Genomic DNA, 18,293 nt, shown 5'->3' on the forward strand with positions numbered 1-18,293 from the left:
AAGTAGCCTATATAGGAATCGTGAGGGTCCATATGAATAATGTACGTCTATCTGTTAGTGAGACGTTCGAGGATCATAAGGATGAGTCAAGACGTTTGTTAGCCTAAAAAGAAGACAACCCCAAAACGAACAAAAAAACCCCCAAAACATTAGATTACATTATAGATAAGGATAGTGCCACTTAAAACTTAAAACTGGGTATGGTAACATAACGAGGAAGCAAGAAAATTAACTTTTGGGGTCGTCGCTCAAGACCCCCTCCCTTTCTCTCTCACCCATGACGTCACTGCTGGACAAAGCAGCAAGGAGTGGTTTCTGTGAAAAGAAGCGTCCCAAAATCAATGGGTCATAGCCGCACACTTTGATAAAACGTCCTATAGGTTTGCCCACTGTTAAAAAATACCTCGTCGCCTGCAGCTGTTTATCGTGAGAGGAATGAACTGCTCTGGAAAATAAAATAACGTCGTCTGTGCTGGACAGAGAGAGAAAAGAGTCACCGCTGCTGGATGGTTGGTGATTTTTTTTTTTTTTAAAGTTTCGTCGTCCTAACATGGTAAGCCCAAATAAACTGTCTTTGAAAGCAAACACCAACCTAACAGACATGTTATGTGTAGCTTAAATAAAAGATTACTATAAACTTTAGTTATTTTCAGCAACAGCTGGCGGACAGCTGAGGAACCTCATGAACTCAGGGTAATTTAACAGTTCACACATAGCTGGTTTTATTCACTGGCTTAATGTCTGAAATAAATGTTGGATATAGCCTATCCTATATATAAGAGTTTTAAAACCTGACAGAGGCCCGCTAAGCTACAGCAAAGTGTTTTGCAAATTTAGTCAATCTTATTTATGAATGAAACAGACTGCGCCCCCACAAGATAGAGAGGGAACACTGCGGGTTAAATCAGTGCAACAACTTTCTTAAATCCAAATGGAGAAAGTTAAGTTTTTAGTGACGCAGCCTACATGTCCTGTATCATCATGATCATAATCAGTGTTATTAGAAAAGTAGCCTATTTAACTTGTTTCTTCTTTTTAATGTGTTCCACACTTACCTGGGGACCCGCCACAAGACAAATCTGATTGGTCAATAGATGTTACCTGGATAGAAAAGTGGAGGAAAAACACACAAAAAACAATGCTTATTTTTTACACTTTGCTTTTCTCTATGTGTGAATGCCAGGGTCATTTTATCATTCAGTCAAAACTAGAACCCTACCGATATATATGTGCCAATATTTTTATTTTATTTTTTAAAGTTATATAGACAGCATTTTATGTAAATGTGACACCTTTTTTAAAATTCAAGTTTAATATAGATGCATATTTTTTGTTCTGCTTTTTAAAATTCATTTTGTTAGTTAAAGTTTGTTAAACTGTAACTGTGACTGTTTAAATGCTTGTTCAAAGATATGTTATGGGGGTATTATCTATATCATTTTTTTACTCCTTAATATTGATATCGGCATCAGTCCCAAAGATCCAGTATTGGTCGGGCCCTAGTCAAAACCATGGACAAAATATCACTCTTTGGTTGAATTGGTCAGAGTTGGAGGATTTAACCAAGATGCAACAGAGATGTAGAGTTGCATGTACAGTACATGTTAAAGTAGCAAAAAAGGTGAGAATAAAGCACTGAGATAGAGGATGCTGTACTCCAGCCTGTGTGATATTGAGGATGTTGCCTGGCCTCATGCTGCTCTTATCACATGATAGTGCAGCTTTCCTCCGCTGGCAGGTACAGCTTCCTTTGGGATGTAGAGGGTGTAGTCTTAACCATTCTGACAACTTGTACAGGAAATGATCACTGATAATGGAGAGATGATAATGGCATTTTACAAGATGCTATGCCACGTTATTGCCAGACGTGATATTGACAGATGTGAATGTAGTTTGTGTGTAGTAGTTCTGTTGCGCTGTTTCATCTCTGTGTTACTGCACAATAATTTCAGGCTGCTATAAGATAAAGGAGAGTGACATTGCTGGTAAGAATCTTATATACAGTTTGTTTGGCCTTGAGAAGACACATTTGTCGTAGACCTTGCTAATCATATATCATATCACAATACATAGTCATAACGCTGAATTCTTTAGACCATTATTGCAGTACTGCTATGAAACTGATTAGTATGAGCTGTAAATTAGAGTTTCAGTGTTTTTTAAGAAAGTTGGTTATTAAAGTCGTCATCCAACTTTAAGCCTATAAAGCCTTCTTGAAGTTTAAGTTTGAGGAACTAATGTAGTATTTGATTTGATTTTTATGGGGAAGATTTCACTGCATGAAATGAATCCAGTCATCCCTGAGACTCTGAGAGGGCTTGCAAATGCTGCCATATGGATTTGAAAGGCTCGCTTTCATCCCATGATGCAGTTCTCCCACGATGGGGCTGATGTCGTCCAGGTTGGAAATGTCCCCATCATCAAGGGTTGAATGGTTTCCAAGTGGTTTGAGGAGTTGGACAATGGTTCCAACCATATGCCAATGAGAGATTAGGGTCCAGAAGGTCAGCCTGATTTATTTTCATTAATGGTGATTAAGAATGGTCTCGTCCACCATGAGAGGAAGTAGACTCGAGAGCAGGAGTGTCTGTAAAAAGACAAACTGTGAAAGAACCACTGTCACTGGTACTTATCAGGAAAGCAGAAGTGCGATGGTACGATGAACATGGTGAAACACTTATTCTTAATGTTCTGTGATACTTCAAAAAATGTGATTTGCTGCTGCAATATGTCGCATCTGAGTGCTTCATTTCTCTTTCCTTTGACCTCAGTAATAAGCTTAATAATCCTGAACGTGGTGTCACAATGAAATTCACTGGTGATTATGGCTCAAAAGCTGACAGTCGATCACTAAATGAATTTCAAGACAGACTGTCAAACAGTCTGTCAGCGACCATTACTTTAACATTTTAATGGCCTTCATTTAGGGGAACACCACTAATAGTTCCACGAACAGCATTGAAATCTGAATATAGAGCTAGTAATAATTTTGACACACTGGTGTAATATAGTGATGGATACCATAGCATTTTTCTTGATAAAACCTTTAACTCCTATAGATTATTGTACTGTTAGAATCTTTCTGTTGCAACATTTATGGGGGCTCAGCTTGTTTTGATCTTTGACATTGAACTGTATCGTAAAAGTTCAAATGAAAGGAAGAAGAAAGGAGTTACATGCCGGCATGGGGTCGCTAAAGTGCTTGAGTCATTCTGTAAAAAAAAAATTCTTTGATGGCTTTCTGGTGTCTGGACAAACACAGCCAGAGCCAGACTGTGGTTTGGTGTGTTGGCATATTTCAGTTTGTGCTATCCAGAGGAAAACTTACATCAGCAGTACCAATCAAAAGTTTGGACACACTTTCTTCAAGAGAATGTCAAAGTGTGTCCAAACATCTGCCTGGTACTGTATATATTTAAAAATCTTCTCCAGACATGTATTAAGACATATAAAGACACTCTGTTTGGAACAATCATGTGTGTCTGATATGTTTTTTCCATCAAAAAGTATGATTAGGGCATAATTATGTGACTGTATAAATGACTGGTTCCTTAGATATGTAACATAGGAAATCCTGAATCTTTGTTTACTTGGTGCACTGCAGTTTCAAAGCGGAAATGCTCAGCTATGTCATTTTGACTGTTTATTTCACTCCTGTATATCTTGTAGCAAATGAAAAACATCACATCGACATGTTAATAAGGTTAAAAACTTGAGTATCTGCCTCTAATATGTGTCAGCTCTTTCCTTCATTGAGTATTTATTCCAACTTTTTGGGAATTCTGTGCATTAAATAACCAGTATTCTCAGCGTCTGTGGGTGAATGTCTCAGGAGATTCAGATAGTGTTACCAGCGTCTTGAGTTGGTCTCTGGCATACTGATGCTTTCCGAAAAGTCCAGAGAGCTTGAGTGAGCTGTGCTGTTATGGAAACTTTGTGATGAAGCTGCAGTCCTTCCCACATCCTTTCTGCTGAAGCCATAAATGGAGCCTCATGGAAAGTTTTGGTTGGAGTCTTGAGTTGGAGCTACAGCTGAGGGCGATATTGAAATGATTCACTGCACCAAAACACCACAATCAATCTGTTAGCTCTGCTCTCCCCAAATTTATAGTATGCATCTTTTCATTATATGTCTAAAACAAGGTATGCTGAACTTCTAATTGAGGACATGTACAAACATGTAGCCACTCAATTGTAATGTTTCATCACTTTTTTTAGAGCTACTGAGATCATAGCCATACCAATATGTTTAGGGTCATATACAATGGTATGAAGAAAACCACAGTGGTTAAATGCCAGCTGACCACTTGATAAAGAGTAAAAGTATCCTCAGTATTATAGAAACATTTGAGAACAAAAACCTCTATTACAGTGTGGATATGGCAAACTGTGCTCTTCAAAATTACTCCCAGCTTGTCAACCTGGCTGACACACCAGAAAGTTGAAAGCAAATTTTCTGTTCCCTTCCCTGACTCTGACTCAGTCACACAATAAGGTTGTTGTTATTGAGATATCATCTGTTTCTGTTGTCAAATGACTGCAAATAATACACTCAAATCAAATCATGAATGCTCCTTCAGTCGTCTGACAACAGAACCAGTAAAAAGAAAAAAGGTCAGTGACAGCATCTGTGTTGTGTGATCACATCGTCTCAAATTGGTCAAAATGGAGTAGATGTGCTGCCAAAACCAAACAGATCAACCAGATGTGCCATAACAGTCTTTCATACTTTTTACAGAATGATGGTGGTTATACACTGTTTTGTTGTTGCCATGAGACTAACAGAGAGGGAGATGTGAACTATTTTTAATGGGACATTGCTTTTGGACTAACATTGGATAGCACTAATTTGCAAAGAAGTAGAAAACATCAGTGTGGACGTAGTGAAAAGTAAAAAGCCTCTGGATGACTGTTGAAGCATGTTCTGTCCTCCAGGTAAAAGTGGAGTGGATTTTAATTTGATGTTTATGTGGTATGTTACTACCTAGTTGACTCTTCATCACAATGTGTAATTCACCAGTCATATCCTCTGTAATACTGGGCAACTGCTATGCCAGCTGACAGCAATCAGAAATATAAGTAGCTGTTACCTGCATCTCCTAATGTGTGGTTTTTATCTTTAATAACAGCCTTAAAAATGCTATACACTGACACACACACACACACACACACACACACACACACACACATACCTGAAAGTAACAGACTGCAACAGTTTTCAATCCGTGTATCATTCGTTCTTTCCATTTTTAATTGGCAATCAAAAATCAAATAATGAAAAATTGACTGGTTATTTATTATAACACCAAAAACGAAAAAATGCCTGTTTTTTTTATATTTCAATTTTAGGCTCAGATCAAAAATATGAAATGGAAAAACGGGGAACAGGACTGAATTTGATTTTAATATTTAATTGGTTGGGTTTACGTGACTCGGAAGTTTGGTAAGGAGCGTTAGCAAACAACAAACGTTAGCTTGCTAGCCGCCACGATCGATGGATCAGGACCAGATAAGCCAGTCAGACCTATCAGCCACGTTATTGTTTCGAGGATCAAAGCGTGCGACTCTAAAGGAGGAGCTGAGAATGTGAATGCAAATGATATCTTACACCATAAATGTTATTGAAAATATTGAAATTTGATGAAAAAGTCTCAATCAACGTGAATATTAGGTTAATTTGAAAGAAGAAAAACTATAACATATAACATATATTAAAATGTTCTTGGATTGAAAGCGGAAGTGGACATGTAGCTTGTTACCAGGCGGGGAGTTCCGGTCCTCTGAAATGAGGCCAATGCGGAAGTAACTTAGAGCTGCATTCTATCAAAAGGCCACCAGGGGGCGACTGTTTTGTGTTCAAAAAGACGTCCGGCTCTATACAAGTCAATGGAGAATTCACCAACTTCTCACTTGATTTCTAACCTCAACCAACGTCACGGATGTTACGTCCATTTCTTATATACAGTCTATGCTTGTTACGCAGCCTGCAGCTTGACAAGGGGGGGGGGGGGGGTGTTTATGAATGTGTGGGGAAGACAGGAAGGGGTGACGGCGTGAGAAGAAATGACGGACGACCAATTAAATATTAAAATCAAATTCAGTTTTTCCATTTCGTATTTTTGATCTGAGCCTGAAATTGAAATATGAAAAACCAGGCATTTTTTTGTTTTTGGCGTTATAATAAAAAAAACAAAATAACCATTTGATTTTTGATTGCCAATTAAAAATGGAAAGAACGAATGATACACGGACTGTTTCCCTTAGTATTGTTTCATTTTTCTACAAACACAAACTTGTGCCAGCAGCATCATTTGAAAGAGACTATAATCACACATTAGAGCTTCAAGCACAATAGTATAATAGAGTTCAGACAGGATGGAGGATGGGAGTAAAGGCACAGACAGGAAGCAGACCTCTGTTCTCTTTCCTACATGCACTAAAGTGAGGTGATGTTAAATCAGTTATTCACAAGGAAACCAAATGGTGTATGAATGCTGGCTTGTGGCTCTGCTCACATCTGTCTCTGCTAAAGGACGTGGCTCATGCAAAAAACGTCTGCTGGAAGCACAACATGTCAAATCAACAAAAGAACACTTCACTGTAACACGAAACGAAGCACTAAGGTTCAATATCACTCTGCACAACGCAGCCATTCATGAACAGCACCGTGATATAACATGCAATCTAACGACACAACCCTAACCCTAACCCTAACCCAGCTGATGTGTTTCTACTACATTTTCGATGGCCTGAATATCTGTACAATCTTTACAGGTTTATTTTTAGGATTATTACTCATTTGCACCAATTGCAACATGTTGACGTGTTTCCTCTCTTCTTTGTTTTCGCTGACCTGTTTTTCTCTAAATATAATATATATTTGTATAGCAGGTTTCATGCAAACATGAAGTACTTTACAAAACAACAGTAAAGTGAAAAGAAACAATAACAATAAGTAGATGACTTGATAACAATGCAATAAAACATTAAAGAGTTATAATAATTCCAAAGTTTAAAATTTAACAATGTTGAATTACCCAAATTTAAAAGCAAGAAAAAATATTATCCCTACAAACCTTTGTGAATATTATACAATAGTATTTAAGACTGTTGAATATTTTTAATAGTAATACTAATATTTAAATACTACTGCTACTAATAATAATAATATGTAAGGGGCTACAAATCTGTCACTTTGCATTCATCGAAGAAGACCTGCAGCCAATAAACATAATAATAATGCTAACAATAATAATAATAATAATAATAATAATTATTATTATTATTATTATTATTATTGTTGTTGTTGTTAAAGCAATTTAGTGAATTATAAAGAATGTTGTGATATTCTCTAGCAGCCAAAGATTGTTTATTTACTTATTTACAGCCTGGCAAGCAGCAGGCTGTCATTGTACAAATACACAAAGAGCGACCTCTACCAATCTCACTGAGATAAATCTCTCATGAAAATTTAATGCATGTCAGAGACAAGGTAGACAGGAAGTGGTGGGTTTAGCCTGTCTCACTTTTTAAAGTAGTGTTTTCCCTCTGGAAACAATGACTTGGCTGTTTCCTGTCAACTTTGGAAGTCCCCATTTGTCATCAAGGCTCCACTCCCTCTGACAGAGGAAAGCCTTCAACTGGCCACAGAAAAGACTAAAACAGTCACCTTCAAAATCCACATACTGTCTGAGCAGCTGTAAGTCACACAGAAAACAATCCTCGACTTTCAAAGAGTCTGTACTTGATGAAATATGTTACATGGTCTCATAGTTTCATTGTCTCCACCCACCTGGTAGACCAAGCAAGCCAAAACAAAGACATAGAAGACATCCCTCTCTGTTTCCCTCACATCCCGATCACTCTTCTTTCCATACATTCTTTGTGTTTTTTCATGCTGTTGTATCACCAGAGTTATAATTTTCCCCTTCCTCAGATGTCTGTGTTTTTTTTGTCCCTGCAGCGCTGTGTCTGAAGAGGTTGACCTGCGGTTTGAATCTGCCCTGGAAGACCATGCTGTTCCTCCTGCTGCTCGCAATGCTGCCTGTCCAAGCTATGGGTGGGTGTCACCCCTGTCTGTGCCCTGCCATTAGATCCAAGGCACCGCAGTGGGAAATGCCACTGTCTGTTAAACAATACGCCTTGCAGGGCCTAGTCTTCCTCCTTCAAAGGCTTCACTGGGCAAAACAACAGTTTAAATTAGGCTACTCCCAAAAATAATGTGCTAATCGTTGGAATGTTATAAACTGTCCCTGCTTAAACTCTTATCCATCCAGACAAGTTAACAAAGAACATATTTATACATGCATCATGCCTGAGGGAGTAAAAATACATTTTACACTGCAATCATGTTAAGTTTATTTTTTACAGGCTTACAACTCTGTAATATGAGAGTATGTTTTTTAATGTTTTTTTTCTGATAATTCAGCTTGTAAAACAGAATAGCTTTGACCATTTCCAGACAGGTTATCAGAAGAGCTGAGAGCTAGGGCAAGGCCGGTGATGAAAACTGCTACAAGTGCAGTTTTTCTGCCGTGACTCAAGTGTGGTGTTGAAGTCATCCTCCTATATTTATAACACTGGCTAGCACGGTGGTGGTTGATGTTGCAACTGAGGATTCATAACACACACTCAAATGTTTTACTTCTTTAGGACTGGTGCTCAAAGAAAAACTTGTGTCATCATAAAAAAGAAACAAATAGCCTGGGCACACTTGATAAGGTCTCACAGCATGGTAAATAAAAGAGGGGAATTGAGTATGTCAGAAGAGGGATCAACAGTGCATATATTTTAGCACCACCCCTCTCCGAGTCAGTGTGTGGCTGACACATAATGTAAATTAAAATGTCTTAAGTGGGTGATATTTCTTTTTATTATGTATAGCCTGAAGAAGAAGAAGAAGGAGGAGGAGGAAGTCAGTTTTGAAAGGTTTCTTGTGCATTCCAAAAGCACAGGCTCATCATACTTTGGCAAACCAACAAAGTTAACAAAGAACTTTTATTATCCAAAACACCATCATTTATAAGAGCTATTTCTTTCTCTTTTTCTTCTCTCTGGTTGAGCTGACACAACCTCCTACTGGCCATCAATGGCACATTTCAATCTTGACTCAGTGGACCTAAGTGTCTTCAGTGGTTCATTAGGGACCTATTCTCTCCCAGCGCAAATGGGCCTCCGGCCTGCTCATTACTGGCTGTGTGGCATCCACTGCCTGACTAACTCCTCTCACCGGGAGGGAAGAGAAGGAGGAGATGTCGGGGACTGATGGAGCTCTTTAACTCACGGGTAATGGGCTATTGTAGCTCATACAATGATTCAGTTGCTCTCTGCTAACTGGGGCACTAAGTGAATTAGTTGGAGTCTTGTTTGATGCTATAGCCTGCACATGTAACACTGTTTGATTGCACCAAAACACTGCGTGCTTTGTGGAGCTGATAAAGTATTTAATTTAGTATAGCTGGTAACTTTGAGTGTGAAACTAGCTTCAAAGAGAGTTTCATGCGAACAGACTAATTATTGATTTTGTGTAAATTAATACTGTATATTGATAGCACCAGCATGCTCTTGATAACATTGTGGGCTAAAAAATTAAAGCCCAGCCTTTCTATTTTTTACCAGTACCTGACAACAGTAATTATCTTGGTAACTAATTAAAGGTCAGCTTGATTGCCATTGATTTATAAACAGCCATGTTTTGATTCTGTTGGTTACACATGCCCAGGTGTAATTATATTAATAGGTGTATGTGTGTGTCTGTGCACATGTCTGTATTGATAGGGATCACTGGCTGCAGTCTTCCTCATATTCAGCCGTGTCACTGCTCAATACCTCAAGCAAGCGCACATATCAGAAGACACGATTACATTTTCTGGTTTGTGCAAACACACTTCCTGTCATGAGAACACTGTTTGTGGAAGAAGAACACAAGGACGGCACATGACAACGCTGTCATCCCAATGCAGTAACATACTGTAGCTCCCAGCTGTTATCCTGACTCAGGAGTCAGATGATTGATCATTCTCAGTGAAACCTCTCCCTGATGAAGTACTGCACAGCTGTTGTGTCACTGCAACTGTGAAGAGGCTTGCCTGTTAAGAGTAGGGTTTTTTTGGGGCGGGGGGGGGGGGGGGGGGGGGGGGGGGGGTTATAACTTATGAATGCACTATCTAGGAAGCAGAAGCAGGGGGAGAAATTTTCTACACCAACCTGCTTTGACCCTTGACCCTACTGGTTACTTATAATAACATAGATTTATTTTTATTGCTCTCATTTTAGGCCATTTTAGTTATAAGCGTTATACTTTTTCAATGTATATGTACAGTAATGACCAAGCTACAACAGTAGCTGAATATAGTAACATCCTTGGCTCACTTCAGCACAGCACACAGCAGTGTCAGCCAGTGACAGAGCTAACAGGAAGCTGTCTAGCTAATTGCTTGTTGTTGTCATACTCTCTGTTCAGTTAGCACAGCAACTATGCTGCCAGAGCTCACTGTGTGCAGCTCTTAGCACCTAAACAATGAAAGAAAATTGTATTCATGCAAATGCAAAAATGGAAAACTGACCTAATTTCACTTTGGGTGATGGGAGCTGTAAGGTAATTCAAATTAATTAGCATAATTGGATAGATTGCATCTAGTGTAGTAGTCGGCGGGCACACATTATGGCAGGGCCCCGGAGCGTGAAAATAGCCCTCTCAGGCCTGCATCTCTGGTGTACTTTTTAAAGGTCTGATAACTATGAATGCCCTCTTCCTGTCCTCCTTTTCTTTTCACAGCAATTGATTCTGCAGAGAGGGGACACTTTAGCCTGTGCAGAAATTAAATTTAGGGTTATTACCCCGTATCAGTGATGTTCTTGCTAATTTGATTGCATCCAGTGAAGTATCCTTTTAAAAACAATCGAGGACAGGCTCAACAAAGATTGGTTTCGCCGCAATGCATACATAATGACCAGTCTCTGTTGGCTTGTCTCTGTCTCACCGTTCTCCAGCTCTTCCTTTCTCACTGTGCGCTCATTGAAACAGAGTGCATTACCCAACAAGCACCTCATGATTATTTCAACAAGTCCTAAAAATGCTGCCTCGTGGGATTGTTAACAAATTGATTTAGGTAATATGCAGAGATTGCAATAGGCTTCTAGAGGCGAAAGAGGGTCCTGGAGCCATATGTGGGTATGCCTGGCGTCTGGTGGGCTGTGATGAATGGGTTGAACGGATGCTGGTCTGTGCTTGGAAAGCGTCACAACTATTGACTTGCTGAGAACGCAACCCAGCAGCTGACACAGGGAGACACCTACCTCCAGGGTGGTTCTTCGGTGACGCCGCAGCGGTGATGTCAGGCATGGTGGCGCTGTCATCCAGATGATGTACAGCTGGTCACAAACTACCCTTGCTTGACCTCTTATCACTCATGGTGCATGAAACCAATCAGCAAATGGTATGAACCTGTTTAAGACCTAAAAATGTCTTAAGGCAGCAGCTGTAAAACCCTGTTCACTTCTTTTTCTTCCACATCACCTCTGTAATGGTGGCCATAGTATATGTACTCCTCAATTGCCATCATTAGAAATTAGCTGCACTCACTCCCTCAGAGCTGATCCCATGACCCTGCTGCTACGCTGGGTCACTGTCTGCCACTCTCCTCTGCTTCCCATCTCCAACCTCCTGCTCATCAAAGGCTCTGTTTCTCAGGCTAGTAAGCCAGAGGCTTGCCCTTATCTGCCCACCGTAGTGACAGCCATCACTATTACCTGACTGCCGCAGCCCATTAACAGGTTATTGACAGGATATGAGATGGCATACATCTGTGGAAAAAAACAAGACACAGGAAGCAGAGATAGGGAGTAAGACAGAGATAAAAAAAAGAAAAATAGCACAATGGTGAGTCCTATCTTGATTTATGACACTGCTGAAAATAAGCAAGTCAAGAGTGCTTGTCTTCCCTATCTGCCATCACCTGTATCTCTCCCTGAGCGAGGGTACAAACACACTATGATGACTTACTGGAGCAAAAATGGGAAAGGAAGAGATTATGTTTAGAGCTTATTGTTGAAAGTGACCCCTTTACACCTCAGAAGGCTTTAAGTCTCATTTAATCTCATCCTTATTGCGCCTCCTTCACTGAGAGGCCATTTGAAAACTGCTTCTCAAGACACGCCCTTTCCAATGGCTAATTTAGAGCCAAATTATGGTCTCTGTGCATACACTCCCATTGCCCCCGTAATGTTTTCCAGATGCTAATTTTGTTTCCAAATGGGAGTATTGTGGACATCTACAAATACTCCTGACAGTCTGAAATCAAAAGCTAGCTTTCCCTTCACACTTTTGCAGGGATTGGTTATATCATAAGAATAATCGGCATGAAAGGGTTCACAGATCCTTTGAGCACAATCCTTTGATGTTCAGGTGGTGCAAAATGTCCAGAATGAAAATGTGTTGAGTTGCAGTTACATGGATCAACAGAGGGGGGCAATATTGTAAAAGCATACTTCTCCAGTTTGTCTTCTTGCACGACCAAAGCCTACTGTCATTGCAGTCTGTTAGTATTGCACCTGTTTACTTTGCTATGTCAATATTACCCCTTCAATTTGCCCTCCAGTGCTGGTGCTTGATTTTCCTTATGTATGAACTCATATTAATGTTTCCTCCCATGTCATTTGTTGCAGCAGGGCTTCACACATAGCCTTTAAACATGTGTACTTACTGTGTTTAACAAATGGTTCCACTGATTGTGTAAATAGCTCTGCTCATTGTCTGTTATTGAACAGTCATTATTATTATCTTTATGAAGGTGAGTCTGCGAGGTGCTAATATATTTGCGTGTATGTGTGTGTGGTGAATGGTATTGAACCGAGGCAAGCTGAAGTGAAGTTGTATTGCTCATTGAGCTGGAAGGCCTTGGTATTGAGTCACATTTAAAATTAGTTTGTGCATGTATAGGGGACATTATTAAAGGCACACTATACAGGATTTGTCAGCTGGTGTTTGTAAACACAGCAGTCAATGTTGGCCCCTCCTCCCAGGCTCAATGACACCAGAGCAAGTTAAGAGCAGAGAGAAAGAGCAGCGGTGGTCAAATAAGCTTGAATGAAGACAGCGAGCAGAGGTATTTTCTGATAGTTTCACAACAGTTATGTTTTAAAGTATAAATAAACATAGCCACATCTTCACACAACCCTGTGGGAAGGTGTCGAATTTTTTGTGAATGCAGTCCTTCATCTTATCCACTGTGGCCTCTCTGCTCTCTGTGTGTGTGGAGTTTATCCGTGCCCTCGGTCAAGCAATCAAATCTGTTCTTATTATACATCAGTGACACAGAGACAGAGAGCAGGGGAGACAACGATGTGACCTGGTCACTATGCTACGAGTCCCGACCTCACACCCTGCATGCTGTTATTTGCTGGGGGCTATGCACCCACTGCCTAAAGGTTCATGCCCAGAAGCGTCCCGAACACAGCAACATAGAAAGAAAATAAGAAAATACAGGCAGAGAGCAGGGTCTCTCTAGTGAAATACACTGCACACACTTCTTGTTGGTCATAAGTGATGATTGAAAGTAGGGCTGGGCGATATGGCCTAAAATCAATATCACGATATATTGAGCAGTTCACCTCGATAACGATAAATGGACGATAACTACCACCAGAGCTATAGATATAACATATGTTATATCTATCGCTCTGACTACCACCACCCCGTGCGCTAAAAAAAGTTTGGCCACTAGATGGGGCTTTGGCAGCATCATTGCTCCACTCCAAGGTTAGATGTATTGCCCTGGCTGGTGACGACAGTCTTTTTGCACAACTTACATTTTACATCTTTCTGAGCAGTATCTTCCCTTTTGAAACCAAAATGTTGCCACACGATTGAAGACGCGTTTTTCTTGGGAACAAGCTGCTGCTCTTCCTCCTCCTCGCCGGTTACGCTTGGAGTTTGTTTATGGACAGCCAAACTTAATAGCTTAGTGTCATACGTCCTACACCGTTGGAAACCTCAGACTATTGGCTAAAAGGTTATCAACTTCATTTCACCGAATACTTCCATTGGCTGGAACAACGGTCAATCAAACCCACCTTGTCGCTGTCGTCGGTCACATGTCCTCATTGGCTTTGGAGACATGTACTGCCTAATCCTAAACACCGATTGGCTTGTGTGTGGTGTCGTCAGAAGCAGAAGAGGCTCACGGTTGTAAACATCTAGTCACATGTACTCTGAGATGGACGTGCAGGTCAGGAAATGACGTAAGCGGACCGCATATGGTTTGTTATTTGTGTTATTACATTACGTGTTGGACTAAATACATGGACATATTGAGGAAAGTATTTCGGTTTTATGGAAACGGATTACATATTTCACAAGAATGGATACTTGGCGAACTGTACAGAAAGTCCTGAGTCATAAGATGATCGTTGTGGATAAAGGGAAGACTTTGAAGGTATGTAGGCATTATAGCTTTTCTCACTTAGCTGAGTGGCTAGCCAAGCTAATCGCTAATACTATTAGGGCTGTGAGCAACCATATAAGTCGTGAGTGGTCTTGAATGAATCAGGGCAATCTAAGCTTTCCAACAATGTACGGCACGAGTATATATGTTTAAGGGTTGGTGTTTAAAACATTCAGAAGAACGTGTGGCTACCTCCTAACATCCGTCCCGTCCAGTAGGCGGAACAGCGTGCCTTAAGAGGTTAAAAACTGAATATACCGACATGAGCAAAATGACGTTGGTTATGGTCGTAAATTTCGGTATTGATAAATTTTCGGTTTATCGCCCAGCCCTAATTGAAAGGAATTTCATATTAGTTTCATACTAGAGTCTATACTAGTTTTGTTTGTAGGAAAATCCCACCGTATGCCTTAAAGATATGTACCACATCTAAAGACAAGGAATTGTGTGTGTGTGTGTGTGTGTGTGTGTTTAAGACACATCACAGAGGCCCGGGCACTCGTGTAGCATGGCGTACATGTATGCACCGTGTCCATGTGTATATGCCTGTTGCTAGTCATGTTGATGGGAACCTCTGTGCTCTAGAGCAGCTTTCTAACAGCGTCTCCATTGTAGTGTCAGAGTAGCTTGTGTCCAATTCCTCAGACAGTGTGTTGCTGTGGAGCTGTCAAGAGTCATACAGGTGTGGAATATCAAAGTGTTGTCTGGCCTTTGGGTGTCTGTTTCTGCTTGAAATTGTGCATGTGTGTGTTTGTGTGAGATGGTGTGAATATATGCGTATGGCTGGATATAGTTTGGATTTTTATTGATACCAGTATCATTGATGCTGCATATTGATACCAGTACTGATACTTACTTATCCCTCTGCACTTGAACATTTTGGTGGAAGAGTAAGGCAGCTATCCATTGTAGTGCTTGTCACTGCTTCTACACCATCCCTTTTTTGCTATTTACATCAATAAATGACAACAGAAATGAAGCAACCATCATTTTGAAAATCTGATTCACACTAATACAGAACTGATCATTTTTGAGCAGTAGTATGATTCAGGGTTTTTTTTCTCCCCCAAGAAGAGATAGAGGCTGATAGAGTCTTGCAATTATCAACAGTTTTGTACACCTCACTACTACTGGACAATGGTGAGACCCAGGCAGGGCTTCTGTTTATGGATTAAAATTAAGTATGATGGAAAGAGCGATTAAAGATCCTGAGGAAGACATAGAACGACAAATAGCCGTGCTATTTCACACTATTCCCCAAGTTCTCACAATTGAAATGGTTTCGTATGAGTTCTCATCCCTATGTAGGCTTAAAATGTGGCTGTAAATAAATTGTAGTTTTATCCTTTGCATGGAGCATAGCAGCTGTGGTCAGCATGACTTCATGTCAGTTAATGGTTTCCTATTGTGACCAGTTTTCTCAGTGGAAAAAAAAGCAATAAAACGACCATACAGACTCTTAGCATAATCCTCCTCTCAGCTGTCTCTCTGTATGCCTCTTATTTTTTCTGAATTCTGAAATAAACAAATCATATTTTTGCCAAAACCAGACTCAATACACAATTTTCATCTCAGTTCTCATAAATACTTAATGACTCTAGACTTTCACTCTTTTTTTCTTAGTTAAATTTTCTATAAGAATTGGTCTCTTCCAATGTTTTTCGTTACACTATAAACATGTTGGATAAAATAGGTGATATATACTTTACCTGTACTTTACCCGTTATCCCCACTCTTTCTCATTAATCATCCCTGACTATGTGTGTGTTTGTCTGAAACAGTGTTTGCTTTCACATTCCTACGTCAGCCATATGTTGACTCACTTGTGGGGCTGCAAGATAAGGAATAAAAAGTGAAAACAAGCAGTGTAAAAAGAGTAAATAGGATGAAGCATTCTGCACAGGCTTTATGTGGTGCACTTTTGTGACTGATGATGGTTAACAATTGACATCACACACTTGGTTTTTGTTTTCCCACTGAAAAAATATAGACATTGTGCATGCATCTATATCATTGAGACCTTGCCTGAATATTAAAATGTTAGTTAGGCACTTGCTTCTGTGTTCTGTAACACATTGTCATGGCAGACAATTTGAAGTGTCAGGAAAAGCTTGCGTGTGACTAATAACATTAATGAGTGGTTCCATCTAAGTGTCCCAGTAAGCAATTCCACAATATCCGAGAACTGGCACATTTAAATGGAAATGCAGTCATTTTTAAAATGTTTTTAATTACAAAAGCATTTTTTCTGCTATGGCTTGTCAAATTGTCTGCCGTGAAAAAGGCCTGTAATGCGTTACTATTCCATAATTGTGCTTTTTAAAGAACCAGAGATGTCTCTTTCTCTTCAAAATTCAAAATAGTATGTCAAATCATATGTTCAAAGTCAGTTACATTTGAGATTACTTTATTGTAAAAGCAGTACATGTATGACTCATTTTCTTTATTGAAGTGTACAGGTCAACATGAGTCAAGTTAATGAATATTTACACAAAAGATCAATGGATGGATCTTTTTATAGAGGGGCTGGTGAAGGTTAATAATCCCAATCCAGTTATCTAATGTTGTGCACATGATATATGTGGGAGTGCTTGCAGCCTTCACATGTCTGTATCTGCCAGGGGAATGTGAGATTTGTCTGGATTTTATTTACCCACAGCCTCACTCACCACCCTGCAATCACCCTCCCTATAAAAGAGGTGATTCTCCTGTTTACTGTCTGCTTACACCCCACGCTGTCAGTCTCACTCAACCTCCATGTCCACCTTGTGTGACTAGCTAGCATCAGCTTGCTATACGAATAACACTGGGTTGAGCCAACTCCAGCAGGTCCCATGCCTTTGCACACCTGAGGAAAGCGTGGTGGAAGGAGGTGTTGCTAGTGACGAGGTAGTGTTTAGTCTTGTATGTGGAGTGGAGAGCAGTGTGAAGATCACTTGCAGCCTTTTCTAGCCAACACTGTGCCTCGCTGCTAAGCGGGGCCGTTGCCAGCGCTCGCGAAGGCTGTAATGAGTTTATTTCATGTCGGCTGTGAAAGTGCCCGTCTCTGTCTCCCAGGCACTCAAACAGAGCTGAGGCCCATAAATACAAAGTGTAGTGTGTAAATCCCCACAGCCTGACGTCTCCCAGCCTGCCCTCTGTGGCTTCTGAGCATCTCTTTATCGAGTGGGGGAAAAAAAGAGAAGCAAGAGCCTCACTTACCCTCTGAGAAGACACAGAGGGCCTGGCTACAAGGTGCGGCCCAGCCCCCTCACCAAAGTGTTATTATATTTAACCTCTGGTACTTACATGTGTCTTTAGAGATTGCATGTTTTTTCATGTCTTGAGCAGACCTTAGGAGAAATGATCAAACGGTCGGTCACTGTACAGAACATGTTTTCTGTAAACAGCAGCAGATCAAAAACAGCCAAGTGCACATGCAGCGATACATATTCTTAATACATCCATGAGCAATATGCTTTGGCTCGTGGTATTTCACCTCTGACGAATAGGACATCAGATGCGCGGTTTCCATGACGTCAGCTGGCCTCGCTTGCCCTCCTCTCCCCTCCTGTCCAATCCCCTCCCTTTGATGCAATGCAAAATGCTCCCCTTGTGTTCTCTTTCCAAGTGTGTCTGTTCCAAGTCAGTGTCTCTACACATGGTCCCTGTGCAGGCCTTGTATACTCCCAGGGCCTTTGAGTGAGTGGTGGGTCACCGGTTAAAAAAGCGGTGAGCGAAAGAGGACGAGGGAGGCGAAGGTGTAGAAAGAGAGAGGGGAGTTTCTATCTCTCTCTCCTCTCTGACATGGCTTTGGTCTGTGTTGAGGGATTAGTGTGTGAGGCTCCACCACAGGCTCTTCATTGGCTT

The 18,293-nt window shown here is 40.4% G+C and overlaps 1 protein-coding gene across 2 annotated transcripts in view; it reads left to right on the top strand.

Moving 5' to 3' along the window:
• Nucleotides 1-37: 37 nt before the first annotated feature.
• Nucleotides 38-18,293, top strand: part of cd276 (CD276 molecule) — a 66,277-nt gene continuing 48,021 nt past the window's right edge. The window contains exons 1-2 of one of the 2 annotated variants that reach the window (XM_053337599.1): nt 38-553; nt 7,964-8,059. In XM_053337599.1, the coding sequence (XP_053193574.1) occupies nt 8,014-8,059 (46 nt within the window). In that variant the 5' untranslated portion in view covers nt 38-553; nt 7,964-8,013. The remainder of the gene's footprint in view (nt 554-7,963; nt 8,060-18,293) is intronic. The other variant, XM_053337607.1, reaches the window with a different exon arrangement.

Source organism: Scomber japonicus, chromosome 1 (genome assembly GCF_027409825.1).
Source record: "Scomber japonicus isolate fScoJap1 chromosome 1, fScoJap1.pri, whole genome shotgun sequence".
In the NCBI taxonomy this organism is placed as follows: Eukaryota; Metazoa; Chordata; class Actinopteri; order Scombriformes; family Scombridae; genus Scomber; species Scomber japonicus.